At 40.3% G+C, this 23,795-nt stretch overlaps 2 protein-coding genes across 2 annotated transcripts; both read right to left on the bottom strand.

Moving 5' to 3' along the window:
• Positions 1-10,969: 10,969 nt before the first annotated feature.
• Positions 10,970-12,591, bottom strand: LOC120060034 (membrane progestin receptor beta-like). The gene is made up of 4 exons (XM_039009098.1): positions 12,166-12,591; positions 11,723-11,992; positions 11,412-11,627; positions 10,970-11,305 (listed from the first exon to the last, which is right to left on the bottom strand). The coding sequence occupies exons 1-4, from the start codon at positions 12,589-12,591 to the stop codon at positions 10,970-10,972; spliced, it is 1,248 nt and encodes a 415-aa protein (XP_038865026.1).
• Positions 12,592-13,717: 1,126 nt separating this feature from the next.
• On the bottom strand, positions 13,718-21,924 carry LOC120059917 (interleukin-17A-like). Its single transcript, XM_039008995.1, has 3 exons — positions 21,892-21,924; positions 21,181-21,356; positions 13,718-13,949 (listed from the first exon to the last, which is right to left on the bottom strand). The coding sequence occupies exons 1-3, from the start codon at positions 21,922-21,924 to the stop codon at positions 13,718-13,720; spliced, it is 441 nt and encodes a 146-aa protein (XP_038864923.1).
• Between the last annotated feature and the right edge of the window lie 1,871 nt (positions 21,925-23,795).

A 23,795-nucleotide genomic window follows, 5' to 3' on the forward strand; every position in this document is an offset into this window, starting at 1 on the left:
AGGAAAGTTCACAAAACATCATTAGGTTTGTAAGAACAGTGTGGGGACATTGCAAGAGATACGTTCCCAAAACACAAAATCTGTCCAGTTGTGATGACATTCTTACAATGTTTGAATCAGGGTGCACAAAACATTCCCTCAATGTTCTAGAATGTTATTCCTATGTTCCCAGAATGATAAAATGACATTTTGAACAGTCCATGGTGTTTTCTTTTTCCGTGTGTTATCTTACTGTCAAGGAAGTTAGTTGTACAACAATCCATGTAGAAACACATATGGCACTTATTTGGAATCACATGACAATTTATTTGACATTTATTGTACAAACATACAGTAGTTTCACTGTATTTGTTGATAGCCACAAGCGGAGATCAAACCTGGGAGCTTTGGAGTGTTATCCTTGGAATGAAACCACTGGTCCACTGGGATGGAACTAACACACATATTTATCTGTTTATGCTTTTACTCTGACTTCTCAGATGTGGTTATCCAAAAGAGAGGATAAATAAATCTAGAAAAAGAAGTGTATTTTATTATTTCTTACTCTACCAAGTTTGTAGGTAAAATACAAGTCAATACATCCCAAGTTTACAGTATATAAAGAAGATTGGTAGAGTACAAAATAATAGAGAGAATGTATTTTTCTAGATTTAGTTATTCTCTCTTTTGCAAAGACAAAGATCACATCCTGGAGTCAGAGTAAAGGTGTAAACAGCTTTGTGTTGCATCCCATCCCCGTGGCACGGTGGACTAACTCAAGGGATATCACTCCAACATTTCAAGGCTCTATCCCCGCTTGCGACTATCAACAAAGTAGGTTAAAAGTGGGGCCTCCCGAGTGGTGCAGTGGTCTAAGGCACTGCATGGCTGTGCTAGCTGTGCCGCTAGAGATCCTGGTTCGAGTACAGGCTCTGTTGCAGCCGGCTGCAACCGGGAGACCCATGGGGCGGTGCACAATTGGCCCAGTGTTGTCCGGGTTAGGGGAGGGTTTGGCTGGCAGGGATGTCCTTGTCCCATTGTGCTGTAGTGACTCCTGTGGCGTGGCGTGGTGGGACGGGCACATGCACACTGACATGGTCACCAGGTGTACAGTGTTTCCTCTAACACATTGGTGTGGCTGGCTTTTGGGTTAAGTGGGCAGTGTGACTTGGTTGGGTCGTGTTTCAGAGGACGCATGGCTCTAGGCCTTCGCCTCTCCCGAGTCTGTACGGGAGTTGCAGCGATGAGACGACTGTAAATTCCAATTGGATACCACTAAATTGGGGAGAAAAAGGGATAAAAATTAAAATTAAAAAAGTAGGTTCAAACTATGTTTGTAAATAATTGCCATATGTGTTTCTACATGGATTGTTGTACAACTAACTTCCTTGACAGTAAGATGAAAGGAACATAGGAATAACATGCTAAGAATATTGAGGTAATGTTTTGTGCACCCTGATACAAACACTATAAGAATGTCATCACAATTGGACAGATTTTGTGTTTTGGGAACTTATCTCTTGTAATGTGTTCCCACAACCTAATTAAATATTCTGGGATCCTTTAAAGAACTCAGAATGTCTGTTCTGTCAACATTCTTACAACATCAATGGAGTGTGTTGTTCACCGTGTTGCAAACATGATCTGAATGTCAGCACAACTGGACAGTTTTAGTGTTTTGGGAACTTATTTTGTGAACTCCACAATGTTCCCGCAACCTAAAGAAATGTCTAGGAACTTTCAAAGAACATTAAAAAAAATGTGTTCTGGGAACATTGTTGTAACATCAGGTGAATGATTTTGCCCGCCAAAAGACACATTGTGTAATCATCTGCACAACTGGACTGTCCTTGTGTTTTGTTCACATATTTTTTGTGATGTCCCCACAATGTTTCCACCAGACTGTTCTCACAACCTATTAAAACATTCTGGGAAACTTTAAAGAGCAGGCTAAATGTGATCTGGGAACATTCTTGCAACATCAGGCAAATGTTTAATACAAACATTCAATAATCTCTTGACAAATCATCAGCACGACTGGACAGCTTTTGTGTTATGAGAACATTTTCTGCAACCTAACAAATGTTCTTGGAACTTTCTGGGAACAGAAATGTCTGACATGCTTTATCTCGCTCTCCCACCCTGATAAGTGTTAACATGTCTGCCTAGCTTTCAGAATCACAACTATCACAGCTCAAGTTATTAGGTTAAGTGTATGTTTTATATGTAAAAACCTGCACAGATAATGTAATTTTAGGTAACACTTTACATTCAACCCTTACATTAGTGTGTCCTTATTACTGGGTAATTATTACTCTGAATACAGTGCAACAAGCTCTTTAAGTATTATTGCACTGTACTTACAGCAGTGAAAATTAAGTACTAGTTTAAAAGCAGTAAAAGTCTAGTGTCATTATGTGAATGGTTCAGTCATTATGTGAGCCAAAAAGATAACCAAGGACCTCAGCCACCCAAGCCACGGCCTGTTCACCCTGCTACCATCCAAAAGGCGAGGTCAGTACGAGTGCATCAAAGCTGGGACCGAGAGACTGAAAAACAGCTTCTATCTCAAGGCCATCAGACTGTTAAATAGTTACCACTAGCCGGCTTCCGCCCAGTACCCTGTCCTGAACTTTAGTCACTGTCACTAGCCGTTTACAACCCGGTAACTCAACCCTGCACCTTATAGGCTGCTGCCTATTGTAACGCCCTGGCCATAGAGAAGCTTTTATTCTCTATTTTGGTTAGGCCAGGGTGAGACTAGGGTGGGCATTCTAGTGTCTTTATTTCTATGTTTTCTGTTTCTATGTTTTGGCCGGGTATGGTTCTCAATCAGGGACAGCTGTCTATCATTGTCTCTGATTGGGAATCATACTTAGGCAGCCTTTTTTCCTTTGGTGTTTGTGGGTAGTTGTCTGTGTTAGTGGCCTGTATAACCCTAGTCAGCTTCACGTTTGTTTTTGTTGTTTCTTGTTTTGTTGGCGACATTTATAACATTTAAAAATAAAGAAAAATGTACGCTCACCACGCTGCACCTTGGTCCTGTCCTTTCCACCCTGACGACGTTCGTGACACCTATGTACATAAACATCTAACACTGGTCACTTTAATAATGGAACGCTGGTAACTTTAATAATGGAACGCTGGTCACTTTAATAATGTTTACATTATGTTTTACCCACTTCATATGTATATACTGTATTCTAGTCAAGGCCATCCTATTTAACTATTGCTGTACATATACTATTCTGCCCTACATATTCTACATATATACTATATTTTCTATCCACATACTGTCCATAATGTCCAGACATCCCATCATATATATATATACTCCGGACCTCGAGATTGCTCGTCCTTATTTTTCTATATTTCTTCATTCCATTCATTTACTTTTTTAGATTTGTGTCTATTGTTGTGTATTGTTAGATACTACTGCACTGTTGGAGCTAGGAACACAAGCATTTCACTACACACGCATTAACATCTGCTAAATATGTGTACGCGACTAATACAATTTGATTTGATTGGATTTATTTGGTGAATACAGGGCTGTGTGTTTGAGGCGGAGTGGGAATGTTGTAGAGGAGTTTTAGCACGACATCACCCCAGGGTGCTGATTGAGATATACTATAGCAACAGGGTCTAACCTAAAAATATCCTTATCTTCACCGACACACAGTCACTCATGCACCCATGCATGAATGTCCTTTGTGTTCGCAGTGGCCATGGCTCACTAAACCTGTATATGTGTTTGTTTTTGTGTGAGGAGGATCACATTGTTGAAAGATGCATGTGTCAGAAAGTTTAGTTTATTGTTTGAAAAATTATGTTTGAAACAGAGTGAACCTAAACAGTGTGAACCTAAACAGTGTGAACCTAAACAGCGTGAACCTAAACAGTGTGAACCTAAACAGTGTGAACCTAAACAGTGTGAACCTAAACAGAGTGAACCTAAACAGAGTGAACCTAAACAGTGTGAACCTAAACAGTGTGAACCTAAACAGTGTGAACCTAAACAACGTGAACCTAAACAGTGTGAACCTAAACAGTGTGAACCTAAACAGTGTGAACCTAAACAGTGTGAACCTAAACAGCGTAAACTTAAACAACGTGAACCTAAACATCGTGAACCTAAACAAAGTGAACCTAAACATCGTGAACCTAAACATCGTGAACCTAAACAGTGTGAACCTAAACAGTGTGAACCTAAACAGCGTGAACCTAAACAGCGTGAACCTAAACAACGTGAACCTAAACATCGTGAACCTAAACAGTGTGAACCTAAACAGTGTGAACCTAAACAGTGTGAACCTAAAAAACGTGAACCTAAAAAACGTGAACCTAAACAGTGTGAACCTAAACAGTGTGAACCTAAACAGTGTGAACCTAAACAGTGTGAACCTAAACATCGTGAACCTAAACAGTGTGAACCTAAACAGTGTGAACCTAAACAACGTGAACCTAAACAGTGTGAACCTAAACAGTGTGAACCTAAACAGTGTGAACCTAAACATCGTGAACCTAAACAGCGGGAACCTAAACATTGTGAACCTAAACAGCGTGAACAGTGTGAACCTAAACAGCGTGAACCTAAACAGCGTGAACCTAAACAGTGTGAACCTAAACAGTGTGAAGCTAAACAGTGTGAACCTAAACAGTGTGGACCTAAACAGCGTGAACCTAAACAGCGTGAACCTAAACATCGTGAACCTAAACAGCGTGAACCTAAACATTGTGAACCTAAACAGCGTGAACAGTGTGAACCTAAACAGCGTGAACCTAAACAGCGTGAACCTAAACAGTGTGAACCTAAACAGTGTGGACCTAAACAGTGTGAACCTAAACAGCGTGAACCTAAACAGTGTGGACCTAAACAGTGTGAACCTAAACATCGTGAACCTAAACAGTGTGAACCTAAACAGTGTGAACCTAAACAGTGTGAACCTAAACATCGTGAACCTAAACAGTGTGGACCTAAACATCGTGAACCTAAACAGCGTGAACCTAAACATCGTGAACCTAAACAGTGTGAACCTAAACAGCGTGAACCTAAACAGCGTGAACCTAAACAGTGTGAACCTAAACAGTGTGAACCTAAACAGCGTGAACCTAAACATCGTGAACCTAAACAGTGTGAACCTAAACATCGTGAACCTAAACAGTGTGAACCTAAACAGTGTGAACCTAAACAGTGTGAACCTAAACAACGTGAACCTAAACAGTGTGAACCTAAACAGTGTGAACCTAAACAGTGTGAACCTAAACAGTGTGAACCTAAACAGCGTGAACCTAAACAGTGTGAACCTAAACAGTGTGAACCTAAACAGTGTGAACCTAAACATCGTGAACCTAAACAGTGTGAACCTAAACAGTGTGAACCTAAACAACGTGAACCTAAACAGTGTGAACCTAAACAGTGTGAACCTAAACAGTGTGAACCTAAACAGTGTGAACCTAAACAACGTGAACCTAAACAGTGTGAACCTAAACAGTGTGAACCTAAACAGTGTGAACCTAAACAGTGTGAACCTAAACAGTGTGGACCTAAACAGCGTGAACCTAAACAGTGTGAACCTAAACAGTGTGAACCTAAACAGTGTGAACCTAAACAGCGTGAACCTAAACAGCGTGAACCTAAACAGCGTGAACCTAAACAGTGTGAACCTAAACAGCGTGAACCTAAACAGCGTGAACCTAAACAGCGTGAACCTAAACATCGTGAACCTAAACAGCGTGAACAGTGTGAACCTAAACAGCGTGAACCTAAACAGCGTGAACCTAAACAGTGTGAACCTAAACAGTGTGGACCTAAACAGTGTGAACCTAAACAGCGTGAACCTAAACAGTGTGGACCTAAACAGTGTGAACCTAAACAGTGTGGACCTAAACAGTGTGAACCTAAACATCGTGAACCTAAACATTGTGAACCTAAACATCGTGAACCTAAACAGCGTGAACCTAAACATCGTGAACCTAAACAGTGTGAACCTAAACAGCGTGAACCTAAACAGCGTGAACCTAAACAGTGTGAACCTAAACAGTGTGAACCTAAACAGCGTGAACCTAAACAGCGTGAACCTAAACATTGTGAACCTAAACAGTGTGAACCTAAACATCGTGAACCTAAACAGTGTGGACCTAAACAGCGTGAACCTAAACAGTGTGAACCTAAACAGTGTGAACCTAAACAGTGTGAACCTAAACATCATGAACCTAAACAGCGTGAACCTAAACAGTGTGGACCTAAACAGCGTGAACCTAAACAGTGTGAACCTAAACAGTGTGAACCTAAACAGTGTGAACCTAAACAGTGTGAACCTAAACAGTGTGAACCTAAACAACGTGAACCTAAACAGTGTGAACCTAAACAGTGTGAACCTAAACAACGTGAACCTAAACAGTGTGAACCTAAACAGTGTGAACCTAAACAGTGTGAACCTAAACAGTGTGGACCTAAACAGCGTGAACCTAAACAGTGTGAACCTAAACAGTGTGAACCTAAACAGCGTGAACCTAAACAGCGTGAACCTAAACAGTGTGAACCTAAACAGTGTGAACCTAAACAGTGTGAACCTAAACATCGTGAACCTAAACAGCGTGAACCTAAACATCGTGAACCTAAACAGCGTGAACAGTGTGAACCTAAACAGCGTGAACCTAAACAGCGTGAACCTAAACAGTGTGAACCTAAACAGTGTGGACCTAAACAGTGTGAACCTAAACAGTGTGAACCTAAACAGTGTGGACCTAAACAGTGTGAACCTAAACAGTGTGGACCTAAACAGTGTGAACCTAAACATCGTGAACCTAAACATTGTGAACCTAAACATCGTGAACCTAAACAGCGTGAACCTAAACATCGTGAACGTAAACAGTGTGAACATAAACAGCGTGAACCTAAACAGCGTGAACCTAAACAGTGTGAACCTAAACAGTGTGAACCTAAACAGCGTGAACCTAAACAGCGTGAACCTAAACATCGTGAACCTAAACAGTGTGGACCTAAACAGCGTGAACCTAAACAGTGTGAACCTAAACAGTGTGAACCTAAACAGTGTGAACCTAAACAGTGTGGACCTAAACAGCGTGAACCTAAACAGTGTGAACCTAAACAGTGTGGACCTAAACAGTGTGAACCTAAACAGCGTGAACCTAAACAGTGTGGACCTAAACAGTGTGAACCTAAACAGTGTGGACCTAAACAGTGTGAACCTAAACATCGTGAACCTAAACATTGTGAACCTAAACATCGTGAACCTAAACAGCGTGAACCTAAACATCGTGAACGTAAACAGTGTGAACATAAACAGCGTGAACCTAAACAGCGTGAACCTAAACAGTGTGAACCTAAACAGCGTGAACCTAAACATCGTGAACCTAAACAGCGTGAACAGTGTGAACCTAAACAGCGTGAACCTAAACAGCGTGAACCTAAACAGTGTGAACCTAAACAGTGTGGACCTAAACAGTGTGAACCTAAACAGCGTGAACCTAAACAGTGTGGACCTAAACAGTGTGAACCTAAACAGTGTGGACCTAAACAGTGTGAACCTAAACATCGTGAACCTAAACATTGTGAACCTAAACATCGTGAACCTAAACAGCGTGAACCTAAACATCGTGAACGTAAACAGTGTGAACATAAACAGCGTGAACCTAAACAGCGTGAACCTAAACAGTGTGAACCTAAACAGTGTGAACCTAAACAGCGTGAACCTAAACAGCGTGAACCTAAACATCGTGAACCTAAACAGTGTGGACCTAAACAGCGTGAACCTAAACAGTGTGAACCTAAACAGTGTGAACCTAAACAGTGTGAACCTAAACAGTGTGGACCTAAACAGCGTGAACCTAAACAGTGTGAACCTAAACAGTGTGGACCTAAACAGTGTGAACCTAAACAGCGTGAACCTAAACAGTGTGGACCTAAACAGTGTGAACCTAAACAGTGTGGACCTAAACAGTGTGAACCTAAACATCGTGAACCTAAACATTGTGAACCTAAACATCGTGAACCTAAACAGCGTGAACCTAAACATCGTGAACGTAAACAGTGTGAACATAAACAGCGTGAACCTAAACAGCGTGAACCTAAACAGTGTGAACCTAAACAGTGTGAACCTAAACAGCGTGAACCTAAACAGCGTGAACCTAAACATCGTGAACCTAAACAGTGTGGACCTAAACAGCGTGAACCTAAACAGTGTGAACCTAAACAGTGTGAACCTAAACAGTGTGAACCTAAACAGTGTGAACCTAAACAGCGTGAACCTAAACAGTGTGGACCTAAACAGCGTGAACCTAAACAGTGTGAACCTAAACAGTGTGAACCTAAACAGTGTGAACCTAAACAGTGTGAACCTAAACAGTGTGAACCTAAACAACGTGAACCTAAACAGCGTGAACCTAAACATCGTGAACCTAAACAGCGTGAACCTAAACAGCGTGAACCTAAACAGCATGAACCTAAACATCGTGAACCTAAACAGCGTGAACCTAAACAGCGTGAACCTAAACAGCGTGAACCTAAACAGCGTGAACCTAAACAGCGTGAACCTAAACAGTGTGAACCTAAACATCGTGAACCTAAACAGTGTGGACCTAAACAGCGTGAACCTAAACAGTGTGAACCTAAACAGTGTGAACCTAAACAGTGTGAACCTAAACAGTGTGGACCTAAACAGTGTGAACCTAAACAGCGTGAACCTAAACAGTGTGAACCTAAACAGCGTGAACCTAAACAGCGTGAACCTAAACAGTGTGAACCTAAACAGCGTGAACCTAAACAGTGTGGACCTAAACAGCGTGAACCTAAACAGCGTGAACCTAAACATCGTGAACCTAAACAGCGTGAACCTAAACAGTGTGAACCTAAACAGTGTGAACCTAAACAGCGTGAACCTAAACAGTGTGGACCTAAACAGTGTGGACCTAAACAGCGTGAACCTAAACAGTGTGAACCTAAACAGTGTGAACCTAAACAGCGTAAACTTAAACAACGTGAACCTAAACATCGTGAACCTAAACAAAGTGAACCTAAACATCGTGAACCTAAACATCGTGAACCTAAACAGTGTGAACCTAAACAGTGTGAACCTAAACAGCGTGAACCTAAACAGCGTGAACCTAAACAACGTGAACCTAAACATCGTGAACCTAAACAGTGTGAACCTAAACAGTGTGAACCTAAACAGTGTGAACCTAAACAACGTGAACCTAAACAGTGTGAACCTAAACAGTGTGAACCTAAACAGCGTGAACCTAAACAGCGTGAACCTAAACAGTGTGAACCTAAACAGTGTGAACCTAAACAGTGTGAACCTAAACATCGTGAACCTAAACAGTGTGAACCTAAACAGTGTGAACCTAAACAACGTGAACCTAAACAGTGTGAACCTAAACAGTGTGAACCTAAACAACGTGAACCTAAACAGTGTGAACCTAAACAGCGTGAACCTAAACAGCGTGAACCTAAACAGTGTGGACCTAAACAGCGTGAACCTAAACAGTGTGAACCTAAACAGTGTGAACCTAAACAGCGTGAACCTAAACAGCGTGAACCTAAACAGTGTGAACCTAAACATCGTGAACCTAAACAGCGTGAACCTAAACATTGTGAACCTAAACAGCGTGAACAGTGTGAACCTAAACAGCGTGAACCTAAACAGCGTGAACCTAAACAGTGTGAACCTAAACAGTGTGAACCTAAACAGTGTGAACCTAAACAGTGTGGACCTAAACAGCGTGAACCTAAACAGCGTGAACCTAAACATCGTGAACCTAAACAGCGTGAACCTAAACATTGTGAACCTAAACAGCGTGAACAGTGTGAACCTAAACAGCGTGAACCTAAACAGCGTGAACCTAAACAGTGTGAACCTAAACAGTGTGGACCTAAACAGTGTGAACCTAAACAGCGTGAACCTAAACAGTGTGAACCTAAACAGTGTGAACCTAAACAGTGTGAACCTAAACATCGTGAACCTAAACATCGTGAACCTAAACAGCGTGAACAGTGTGAACCTAAACATCGTGAACCTAAACAGCGTGAACCTAAACATCGTGAACCTAAACAGCGTGAACCTAAACAGCGTGAACCTAAACAGCGTGAACCTTAACAGCGTGAACCGAAACAGCGTGAACATAAACAGCGTAAACATAAACAGCGTGAACCTAAACAGCGTGAACCTAAACAGCGTGAACCTAAACAGCGTGAACCTAAACAGTGTGAACCTAAACAGCGTGAACAGTGTGAACCTAAACATCGTGAACCTAAACAGCGTGAACAGTGTGAACCTAAACAGTGTGAACCTAAACAGCGTGAACATAAACAGCGTGAACCTAAACAGCGTGAACCTAAACAGCGTGAACCTAAACAGCGTGAACATAAACAGCGTGAACCTAAACAGCGTGAACCTAAACATCGTGAACCTAAACAGCGTGAACAGTGTGAACCTAAACAGTGTGAACCTAAACAGCGTGAACATAAACAGCGTGAACCTAAACAGCGTGAACCTAAACAGCGTGAACCTAAACAGCGTGAACATAAACAGCGTGAACCTAAACAGCGTGAACCTAAACAGCGTGAACCTAAACAGCGTGAACCTAAACAGCGTGAAATTGTGAAATGCTTCTCAATAGGAACATAATCACAGCATGAATGTGCTTGGAGTAAAAGTGTTCATGTTTGCTTCACAAACCACAACTCTCCCTGCAGTAGATAGTAATGACAGTAGACACTGCCTCCCTATGGCCAAAGATGAACACTACAAACGAGACAACAACATACATAAATAAGCCTATGATCACCAGTGAATTATGTTCAAAACAAATAAGTGACCATAAAAGCTAGATATCAAGTCATCGTAGGAAGGCCTTATAATGTATAAGAATTCATCTTACAATCCCCAAATCTCTCTCTCCTTCCCCTTTTACCCTCTCTTCCCCTTCTTTCTACCTCACATCAGATCACTCTTTCTCCCACTCTCTATCCTCTCTCTACCTCCTCCCCCCATCTGTCCTCCTTCCTCAGCCTCCTCTCCACCAATCTCCTCATGACCACAGCTGTCAGCACGCTACAGAACACCAGGACAGGAAATGACACGGCTGCCACCAGTAGGCGGCACTCCCCGTACTCCCTCGTCAGGGACGCCCGCCGGGACAGGAAGTCCTCAAACACAGCTTCCTGTTGGGTCAGCGTGCAGAGGGAGAGGAGGAAGTGGAAGAGCTGGTGCCCGTGGCCGATGATGTCACAGTGCCCAGGAAAGAAACGCTCAGGCATGGGACAGGAGAAGAAGAACGCTGCCAGGAGGAACAGCAACACCTGTGTGTGACATCAGAGTGTCAGATTGTGCAGAAACCTCTCCCCAACCTCAATCTTCTCTATCTCTTTCTCCCTCATTCCCCCTCTCTCTCTCCCTCTCGCTCACCTGTATTGCGTGTAGGGTCATAGCAGGGTCGTCTCCCCAGGTCCTGCTGACCAGTCTATGTGCCACAGGACTGCTGTCTAGCAGGTACGCCAGACCAGTTGGCACAACCTGGCACAGCTTACGATGGAGTGGGTATGGGTGGTGGGAACTGAGTTTGGCAAAGCAACAGCAGGCACAGGACAACCAAGCCAGGAGAGCTGCTGCAGGGAGGAACACCTAACAGAGGAGAGGTTTGTTCGTAACTTTGTTCCTTTGTCCACTCATTCATTCACTCATTCACTCATTGACTCCCTAATTCACTCATTCCCCACCTCTCCTACTCGACTGCGTCTCCATGCGGGATCAGAGCTGTAGAAGTAAAGAGCCAGGGCACAGCCATACTGGTACACAGCCACTCCCACATAGTCCAGGAAGAACAGGGCATAGTGGGCCAGCTCGGAGTGGGACTGGAGCAGGTGGGCTGTAGCGCTGCAGCACAAGTAGGTCAGAAGAGACAGGACGTAGTAGACCAGCGGTAGACAGGCCAGGTCCAGGTAAAGACCCAGCCCGTCTGGTCCATTCAGGGTCAGGCCCACGAGACCCTTAGGAAGGGTGATGAGGTTTAAATACAAGGTTTACATCTGCAGTAATTGTGTGGCATTATTTTGGACACAAATACGCACATACAAATTCATACATAAAAAATGCATCTAAATCTAACCCTAACACACACTGAATTACACAAAAAATATTGAAGTACCCCTCCACACATCACAGCAAACACAGAGAACCTCAGCGCAACGCAGACTCCGGCCAGCAAGTGGCTCCACACGTTGATTGTCTCATTGTGTATCTGGAAGAGGCTGAGGAAGTAGAAGCTCCAGGAATGGCCCACGGGCCGGTAGCCAGACAGGATGTAGGGCTCACGGAAGAGAAGGGGGACCTCAGTGTCTCTGACGGTGTGGGGGAGAGAAGACAGAGAGGAGAGGAAGGAGGAGAGGGAACTCATGGGTTTTAGGGGGAGGGAGACAGATATACTGGGCATGGTGGGATTGGGGGCAGAGGGAATGAGGGGGTAAGGAGAATGGTGCACCTGTGAGGAGGTTTGAGGTGAGGTGAGGGGGTCTGTCTGTAGAGGAAAGGACAGCAGGTTGGTAACTGTGTTGTCATACTGAGTTTGGTAGAATTTGTTGAGGTGCATGCTTTGCCCAAAACATTAGTAACACAATAAGAGGTGTACATGATTTGTACATTTACAGACAGAACTGTTATTGGACAAACATGTTACTAGACTTCTCATGCCTCTGGTGTATCCTCTGCCATATAATGCTCCTCTTTCAAATCAACATCAACAACATCAACATGCTGCTGACTAATCTGGTTACATATGCTCACAGTGACCATCACAAAGACAAACCAGGAACTCAACCTTGTGAATAACAGTTAGCAGAAGACATGCTTTTAGATGTCTACTATAAACTAAACCAGAAAGCCCTGATGAAACACGTTAAAAGTGGATGTAGGAGAAACAAACCTAATTAAACAGAACTTTGAATGCCCCCTTTTAACACATATATAACAAGTATAGGCTGCTGTTCCACAGAGGTGAGATAAGGAAAAAGGAACTAACCTGAAGCTCTCCCTTTCTGGACTCTCCCACCTCTGACTACTGACTGCAACTTTATGCGTATCAACATTTCACTCCTACCGATCCCAGGCATTATTCCCTCATTATAGGGATCTATTTTGCTTGGCCATCTCTCTCTCTCTCACACACACACACACACACATGCACATGCACACATGCACTCACACACACACAAGGGTAACAGACGGTATGTTCTACCTCATAGCTCTTAGTCAGCTTAATAAAACAATGAGTCTCCTTTTCTAAATGAATCTAAGAATTTGTTTCCAATTATGCTTATTTTCCTCCCAAACACAAACTGCAGACCACGAGGATAATCAGTCATGAGACATTCTTTAAATTGTAGTGAGATTTCCCTAGTAACTTCTACTGCTGATTTTTCAATTCTGATGAATGGACTGGACATTCTATTCTACTTCAAAAAATTATATATTTCAAAAAGTTTAAGACAATTGGGTTTTAAAAATGTTTTTATTGCTCAAATAGAACGAACATATGTCAATGGGGATCTTTTTCTTCAATTCTACTCAACTATTCACAGTCAATTCTTCTGGCTTAGTGGGATTAACAAATGTTGGACCTCCCTAGTTGCTTTAAATTAAAATACATTACATTTTGATTGAATTAAATGAATAACAAAACAAAGTAAGGCCATAGATGTAGTGTACTGCAGGTTACATCAACTAGTCCTTGCCCAGGCACAGGTGCACCCCACGGCAACAGACACGAAAGAGGCGCTGTAGCACTTCCTGGTGGCTGAAGTGTAGAGTACCAAGACCTGCTGGTAGATAGGTACAGAGTTCTGCCCGTAGCGCATGTACTGGCTGCTGTTGGTGGGGTTGTCACAGTACATAAAGCTGCACTCGGCCTCCCACATGGTCTGAGGAAGACGGTTCTCCACTGTAGTGGTTCTAGAGATTCAACAGAGAGAGAAGAAAAATAAATCAACAACAAATATTTAAACCTACTAAGTACTGTTTGAAGGGATAGTTTTCACAGGCTTTACATAGAGCTTGTATTAAGATTGTAAGACAGAGGTCTGGACTATCCAAAATAAGTGTGACCGGGTAATGCTGACGTATGACGTAAAGGTAACGTAAGGGTAATGGCGGACTGAAGGGATTTATGTAGAGCACCTCAAGATAAAACATAATATTCGAAATATCTGCTAAATTAGACTAAAATATTAGCACTACTTAATCTGGTGAGTGATAACCTTCAATCTGGACAATAACACAAAACAAATCCTAAAACTAGAGACATTTATCGACAAATATTACGAAAACAGGCAACAACCAAACATGACGGAGAGTAAGACAGGGGAACCGATTACAAAACGAAAACGTGACTCTTCTACAGACACTGATGATTTAATATTTTCACCAGCGGGAATGGTAAAGGTCGAAACCGATCTGTTAAAATCAATAAATGACAAACTGGGTATACTTGAATTAGTTAGTAAGGATATAAAAGAGTTGAAGGCAAGCCTAGAGATGAGTGATGAAAAAGCTGCGACATTGGAGAAGCAAACACACGCGCTAAAAGGGACAGTCAATAAGATTGAAACCGAAATGAATGGAATTAAAAAGGAGAACACCGTTCTGAAGGAAACCTTACTGGACATACAAACTAGATCCATGAGAGAGAATTTGGTACTTACAGGTATCCAAGAAAAAGAAGGAGAAGTTCCTGAATCTATAGTTAGAGAGTTCCTCCTTACAGCGCTTCAGATTCCACGCGAAGTTATCGACAAAATCCAACTTGAACGCATTCACCGTTGCCAAATTTGCTTCATTTAAAGATAAAATAATGGTTAAAAGCCTGGGTAAAAGACTTGCTGGGACCAAAATTGGCATGAATGATCAGTTTCCGAAGGAAATTGCAGAACGGCGCAAAGTTCTGTATCCAATTTTCAAAGAAAATAGATTAAAAGCGAAACGAGTAGCTCTCGTCGTTGATAAACTATATATTGATAACCAGTTGTTCAGAGACACAAAGACTACTCCATGGTTATTTTAAAAATTACAAAGTTCTCATAGACGAGGGAAATAAACACAATTCAAGCCCGGTTACTGATTGTAACAATACAATAAAAAATATAGCTTTTCTATAAATCTTCACATATAACTAATTGAACACACAAGCACTAATTCAACATAGTGAAGATAAAAACTAAGTAAACAGAAGGCACAGTATGTGTGGATGGTATGGTTTGTGTTTATTTTTTATTTTATTTGTTATGTTTGGAAAGTTGAGTGAGTGAGTAATGAAATGGTTGCATATCCCAGAGCCAATGTATTGCTGTGAGCCGGGTATGAGAGGGCTTTCAATGTTGTTCAGATGATGGATATACTTTTATAATGAATTATACGTCTTATTTATTTATTGTCCTATCATGGAGAACTACATTTTTTTATTTATTTTTTTATAAATTATATCTAATTATTTATTATCCTATTTTAATGGTACGGTCCATGGCACTATACCCTAGACACCCACCTGAATGACCCAGATACTAAGGAGAAGTCCCTAACTGTTTTATGTGCCCGCTGTAAGCGGTCTGTATGCAGCTAAAATGAGGTCAGAGACCAAGAGCAGCACTGCCCCCTCAAGATTCTGAGCCTGCTTGGCAGGGTTGGTCCTGCAAAGCCAAAGCCCCATAAAGGGAGAGCATAATATACAAGGAAATTCTCAAAGCTGCTAATGAGAACCTTGACGACCTTGTACCTAGCCGGTGGGGATTCCGGTGGGGTGCCCCCACCCAGGCAGTGGCAGTGCTGGCAACACTAGCTGCAGTAACCCATGGGGAGGGGGTCACACTCGGACATTCAGAGAGGGGGTATATTATTGTGGCCCTGGCGGCACAAAATCAAAGTCGGACTGCATGGAGATGCGTGGGGACATGGTCATGACGGGTGGCCGTATTGTGGGTGTTTCAGGAATAAGGTGTACATTTGACCTCCATTATCTAGGATATGACAATGGTAAATAAATCTCTCAATTTTTGCTAATTTTTTGTGCGGTCTTGCAGGCCTTCTCATGCAGCTGCAACTGCAAGTGCATTTGTAAATCATGACCCATCTTGAGTTGGGCTCTGGGATGGTGCAATTGTTGAGAAAGTGAGCTTATGGTTGTGTGGGGGTAAGGGCTGAGTGTGTGTGGGTGTATGTGTGTATCCCACAACTGTTGCGAAGGAAGAAGTAAAAGATGTTAGGGACAATAGAGGATGATCCACAGATATATATAATACAAATCGAGGTGAGGGCAATGGAAATGCATATGGCAATTGATCTTCTTCAATTCGGTAAATGGCACTGTATGCTCTTTTCAAAGAATGGATCCCAGTCGGTTCAGGGCTATGGGATACAGGGGGTCGAGGGTGGTCTGCCGGGCATTGGGATGACAAGCCATCTCGAGATGAGGCCTTTTAGCGGGTGGAATAGTAGGGACCAATTGGAGGTTTACTTAGTAGAAATGCAAATATCATGGTACAACTATATAGACACTCAATCATTATGTTACTTTTTAATAGTACGTTTACAAAAATATATTCTGATTAAAAGAATGAAAGGTGTGTCTCATTATGGTAAGTGGTGAAATAAGTATAGCCAGTTACAATTGTAATGGCTTAGCAGATAATAAGAAAAGACGATCAGTATTTACCTGGCTAAAAGAGAAGGATTATAATATCTATTGTTTACAGGAAACCCATTCAACAGTTTTAGATGAAGTTTTGTGGAAAAAGAACTGGGGGGGCAAAATATATTTCTCCCATGGGCAAAGAAATTCAAAAGGGGTGATGGTTTTAATTAACAATAATTTTGATCCAAATGTGCAAATTGTCCAAACAGATCCTCAAGGTAGATGGATTATTTTAAATATGTTATTGGACAATAAACAAATATGGCTTGTTAACCTATACGGTCCGAATAATGATGATCCAAGCTTCTTTGAAAATATATATAAGAATTTATCAACTCTACAAGCAACACTAGACTCTATTATTATAGTGGGAGATTTTAATACGGTCTTAAATACCTCTATGGACCGGAAAGGAAATCACACTACAAACTATCACCTTTAGGCACTTAAGGAAATCATGAATGTCATGGATATATTGGAATTAGTGGATATATGGAGACTTAAATACCCTGATTTAGTGAGATATACATGGCGGAGGCTGAATCAAGCTAGTCGTCTTGACTACTTTCTTATACCATTCTCTCTGGCACCAAAAGTTAAAAAAGTGTTGATAGGGGACAGAATGCGGTCGGATCATCACATAATTGGCATATATATTTCTCTTACAGAATTTCCACGTGGGCGAGGATATTGGAAATTTAATCAAAGTCTACTAGATGATAAATTGTTTAGAACTAGGACAGAAGATTTTATAACTGACTTTTTCAGACATAACATAGGTACAGCAGATCCCCTTATTGTATGGGACACTTTTAAGTGTGCCTTTAGAGGCCATGCAATTCAGTACTCATCTATAAAACAAAGGGAATTTAGATCAAAAGAGTCCATATTAACAAAGGAAATTGAAGGACTAACAGTACAGTTAGATAGCAATAAAAACGGTACCATAGAGGCACAGAATAAGTTAGAGGAAAAACAAAAAGAAATGGAGGAACTTATTCAAGAAAGATCCAGTGTAATATATTATAAAAATAAAGCGAACTGGATGGAATATGGGGAAAAATGCACCAAATTCTTTTTCAATCTTCAATATAGAAATGCTACCAAAAAAAATGTATTAAAACTTGTTACAAATGATGGAGTCACGCATGATTCACCAAATGATATTTTGAAAGAGGAAGTAAAGTACTTTAAGAATATGTTTTCGTTTCAGGCTCCTCCATCTCCACTAACTGAAACTAATTGTATGGATTTTTTTCCTATTAATAATGTAAAATTAACATCTGTACAGAAAGACTCATGTGAAGGCCAAATTACAGAGGAGGAACTGCTTGATGCAATTGGGGCCTTTAAGGATGGGAAAACTCCAGGGCTGGATGGCATACCAGTGGAAGTATACAAAACTTTTTTTGATATACTCAAAGGACCATTATTAGCTTGTTTTAACCACTCCTATATAAATGGTAGATTATCAGACACGCAACAAGAAGGTCTGATATCGTTATTACTGAAACAGGACCCAAGTGGTATATATAAAGATCCAGTCCAATTAAAAAATTGGAGACCTCTTACACTTCAGTGTTGTGATGCAAAAATCCTAGCAAAATGCTTGGCGCATAGAATAAAAAAAGTTTTGTCAGATATTATTCATCCTAATCAGACAGGTTTTTTACATGGACGATACATTGGAGATAATATAAGGCAAGTACTGGAAACAATAGAACACTATGAAATATCGGGGACACCAGGTCTGGTTTTCATAGCTGATTTTGAAAAGGCTTTTGATAAAGTACGACTGGAGTTTATATATAAATGCCTAGAATATTTCAATTTTGGGGAATCTCTTATAAAATGGGTTAAAATTATGTATAGTAACCCTAGGTGTAAAATAGTAAATAATGGCTACATCTCAGAAAGTTTTAAACTATCTAGAGGAGTAAAACAAGGTTGTCCACTATCGGCATATCTATTTATTATTGCCATCGAAATGTTAGCTGTTAAAATTAGATCAAACATTAATATTAATGGATTAGAAATCCGTGGCTTAAAAACTAAGGTGTCATTGTACGCTGATGATTCATGTTTTCTTTTAAAACCACAACTAGAGTCTCTCCACGGCCTCATAGAGGATCTAGATACCTTTGCTATCCTCTCTGGATTAAAACCAAATTATGATAAATGTACCATATTACGTATTGGATCACTAAAAAATACACATTTTATATTGCCATGTAGTTTACCAATTAAATGGTCTGACGGAGATGTGGACATACTCGGTATAAAAATCCCAAAAGAAAGAAATGATCTCACTCCAATAAATTTTTATAGAAAGTTAGCAAAAATAGATAAGATCTTGCTACCATGGAAAGGAAAATACTTGTCTATTTGTGGAAAAATCACCCTGATTAACTCTTTAGTCATATCACAGTTTACCTATTTGCTTATGGTTTTGCCTACACCTAGTGACCTGCTTTTTAAATTATATGAACAAAAAATATTCCATTTTATTTGGAACGGCAAGCCAGATAAAATTAAAAGGGCCTATTTATATAACGAATATGAATTCGGAGGGCAGAAATTATTAAATATTAAAGCATTAGACCTCTCACTAAAGGCATCAGTCATACAAAAGTTATACTTAAATCCAAACTGGTTCTCTAGTAAATTGGTACGAATGTCTCATCCTATGTTCAAGAAGGGCCTTTTTCCCTTTATTCAGATTACACCTGCTCACTTTCGGTTGTTTGAAAAGGAAATAATCTCCAAAATATCCTTATTTTTTAAACAAGCCTTAGAAAGTTGGTTGCAATTTCAGTTTAATCCACCTGAAAGGACGGAACAAATAGTACAACAAATATTGTGGTTAAATTCAAATATAGTAATTGATAAAAAAACTGTATTTATCGAAGAAATGTTTAAAAAAGGTATAATTTTTGTGAATGATATCATAAATAGGACTGGTGGAGTTATGTCACACATGCAGCTAACACAGACATATGGAAATGTCTGCTCTACCCAAAATTACAACCAATTAATTGCAGCATTACCACAAAAATGGAAGAGGCAAGTAGAAGGGGAAAAAAGTAAGGAACTTGTATGTCGGCCCTGTATTAAAGAACATAAATGGTTAAAGAAAAGTGTGATAAATAAAAACATATACCAATTTCATTTAAGGACCAAAAAACTGACAGCTGTGCCATATAAATTGCAAAATAGTTGGGAAGAGATTTTCGATGTACCCATTCCATGGCACATGGTTTATGAATTGATACGCAAAACAACGCCGGATTCAAAACTTCGAATTTTTCAATTTAAATTACTGTACAAAATTCTTGCAACTAATAGAATGTTATATATATGGGGTATACAATCTTCCCAGCTCTGCAGATTCTGTTGTGAGGAGGCAGAGTCATTAGATCATTTATTTTGGTATTGTCCATATGTAGCTCGTTTTTGGTCACAGGTCCAGGAATGGCTGAAGAATTGCAACATTTGCCTAGAACTAACGCTACAGATAGCAATACTGGGGGATTTGAAAAGCCATAGTCAATCAATCAATAATATAATAATTATTTTAGCAAAAATGTTTATTTTTAATTTACAATCTGTAGAAGCTATGAGAATAGGAAGGTTCAAATCTTTTGTGAAGCATCACAGCACAGTTGAAAAATATATGGCAAATAAAAATCCGAAATGGATGATGTTGGAAGATAGATGGGAAGGGTTGAGTGGAACTGAAGGATGGGACTAATAACAAGATAAACAATGTAGGGCATACGGGATCTGTGAAATGTGTATAGGTGCGGAGCTTTTGTGAAATAGCACAGTTACAAGTGGAAATAAAATTGGATGGACAACAGAAATAGAGGAAGGACTAAGAACAAACAAGAGAGAACTATTATAAAGTAGTCTGTGTCTGTAAAATAGGTATAAGATGTATAAATTGAAGGTAAAAGCAGAAGTGTTTATTAGTTTACTCCAATTGGGGGAGCGGTGGTAGGGTTGCGGGGAATAATAATAAAGGTATATTCTTTAAAAAAGTATGTATGTCTATATAGGTATGTGTATGTATATATGTATATATGTATGCATGCGTGTATGGATATATATATTTACCCAAAAAAAATATGGGGGATTGGAAATGATGCAGACAATTACATTGGAAGCAACATTCTTTCCGCAATATTAAGCTGATCCACCCCTAAAAAAAAAATAAAAAAAATAAAAAATAAAAAAAAAAGATTGTAAGACAGTCACATAACTCAGATCGAGGTAAATTTTTTTGAAAATACTTTAGTGTGTATGTTATTGTAAATTTGCGGCAGGTAGCCTAGCGGTTACGAGCACTGGTCCAGTAACTGAAAAGTCACTGGTTCAAATCCCTGAGCCGACTAGGTGAAAAATCTGCCAATGTGTCCTTGAGCAAGGCACTTAACCCTAATTGCTCCTGTAAGTCACTCTGGATAAGAGTGTCCACTATATTATGTAAATGTAACTCACTTCCAGGTCCAGGGTGACAGAGAGCGTGTGTGAATGTTCCCATTTCCCTCTGATTCCTCTGTGGGAATCTTGTAGAAGTCTGAAGGGATGATCAGTGTTTCGTTACACCTCTCCTTTGTCCCCTTCTTTCCTTTCGCCATGGTCAGGCCCAGCAGCATAGACACACAGCACACAACCTGAGGATGGTAAGAGATGGAAATACAAGTAAATATATTAGAAGTTATCTAACTAATGAATAGTGCTGAAACTTAAGCACAAACAGGCTAAACAAAAACCATTGGACAGAAACGGTTCTATTTTTTTATTCAGATCAATTAAATGAATCAAATTGTCAAAATCGGATGTGACTCTGCACTGTACTAATGAATACATTAGAGATGATGCAACCAAAGAGTTTTTTGTTTATGAGATAAATTAATTAGCACATCACAAGTACATGGCAAAAAAAAGTATGGCAAATAAGTATATGTATGGTAATCCTTATTAGGCAGCTAGTAGCCTAGTGGTTAGGAGTGTTGGGCCAATAACCGAAAGGTTGCAATTTTGAATCCTTGAGCCGAGTAGGTGAAACATCTTTGGATGTGCCTTTGAATTAACCTTAATTGCTCTCGATAAGAGTTTCTGTTAAATGTAATCAATTGTTACATACAATTTTCAGTATAACAAAAAACATGAGTAGTAGCTTTATCACACGCTGACTGTTATACTCACCAGGTACTTCGAAACGTTGCTTTTGAGATCCATCTCTGATCTCTGTTTGTCTATCTGTCACGTCTTTATGTCGAACTTCTGCCTTCGGGTGTGAAGTATTTATCTGAATGCCTTGAGTGGTAAATTTGCATGTAATAATGAAAACGGATGAAAATGAGATAATATCTCTGACCTGACCTGTTTGTAGACCATTTGAAACAAAGGGGGATTCTGCAGATCTGAAATAGTTGGCCTTATCACTAAATCTACTTCCAGGCGCCTTCGGTGTGGAAACATCACGCAAAAAGGTGTTAAAGTTCACCCAAATTACAAAATTACATATTGGTTTCCTTACCCTGTAAGCAGTCAATGGACAGGGTATGACAGAAATTCATACTTAGGTTTAGTTTCCCTGCACTGTTTCGGTATGGTAATTTTTCGCATTTGTTGCACAAATCCGATTCAAGACATAGTACAAATATCAGCGTTAGTTACTTATATAGTTGTAGTCGGAAGTTTACATACACTTAGGTTAAAGTCATTCAAACTTGTTTTTCAACCACTCCACAAATGTATTGTTAACAAACTATAGTTTTGGCAAGTCGGTTAGGACATCTACTTTGTGCATGACACAATACATTTTTTCCATCAATTGTTTACAGACAGATTATTTCACTTATAATTCACTGTATCACAAATCCAGATGGTCAGAAGTTTACATACACTAAGTTAACTGTGCATTTAAACAGCTTGGAAAATTCCAGAAAATTATGTCATGGCTTTAGAAGCTTCTGATAGGCTAATTGACATCATTTGAGTCAATTGGAGGTGTACCTGTGGATGTATTTCAAGGCCTACCTTCAAACTCAGTGCCTCTTCGCTTGACATCATGGGAAAATCAAAAGAAATCTGCCAAGACCTCAGAAAAGAATTGGAGACCTCCACAAGTCTGGTTCATCCTTGGGAGCAATTTCCAAACACCTGAAGGTACCACGTTTATCTGTACAAACAATAGTACGCAAGTATAAACACCATGGGACCACGCAGCCATCATATCACTCAGGAAGGAGATGCGTTCTGTCTCCTAGAGACGGATGTACTTTGGTTCGAAAAGTGCAAATCAATCCCAGAACAACAGCAAAGGATATTGTGAAGATGCTGGAGGAAACAGGTACAAAAGTATCTATATCCACAGTAAAAGGAGTCCTATATCGACATAACCTGAAAGGCTGCTCAACAAGGAAGAAGCCACTGCTCCAAAACCGCCATAAAAAAGCCAGACTACAGTTTGCAACTGCACATGGGGACAAAGATCGTACTTTTTAGAGAAATGTCCTCTGGTCTGATGAAACAAAAATAGAACTGTTTGGCCATAATGACCATCGTTATGTTTGAAGGAAAAGGGGGGACGCTTGCAAGCCGAAGAACACCATCCCAACCGTGAAGCACTGGGGAGGCAGCATCATGTTGTGGGGGTGCTTTGCTGCAGGAGGGACTTGTGCACTTCACAAAATAGATGGTATAATGAGGATGGAAAATTATGTGGATATATTGAAGTAACAGCTCAAGACATCAGTCAGGAAGTTAAAGCTTGGTCGCAAATGGGTCTTCTAAATGGACAATGACCCCAAGCATACTTCCAAAGTTGTGGCAAAATGGCTCAAGGACAACAAAGTCAAGACATTGGAGTGGCCATCACAAAGCCCTGACCTCAATCCTATAGAAAGTTTGTGGGCAGAACTGAAAAAGTGTGTGCGAGCAAGGAGGCCTACAAACCTGAATCAATTACACAAGCTCTGTCAGGAGGAATGAGCCAAAACCCAATTATTGTGGGAAGCTTGTGGAAGGCTACCCGAAACGTTTGACCCAAGATAAACAATTTAAAGGCAATGCTACCAAATACTAATTGAGTGTATGTAAACTTC

The sequence above is a fragment of the Salvelinus namaycush genome, chromosome 15 (genome assembly GCF_016432855.1).
Source record: "Salvelinus namaycush isolate Seneca chromosome 15, SaNama_1.0, whole genome shotgun sequence".
NCBI lineage: Eukaryota > Metazoa > Chordata > Actinopteri > Salmoniformes > Salmonidae > Salvelinus > Salvelinus namaycush.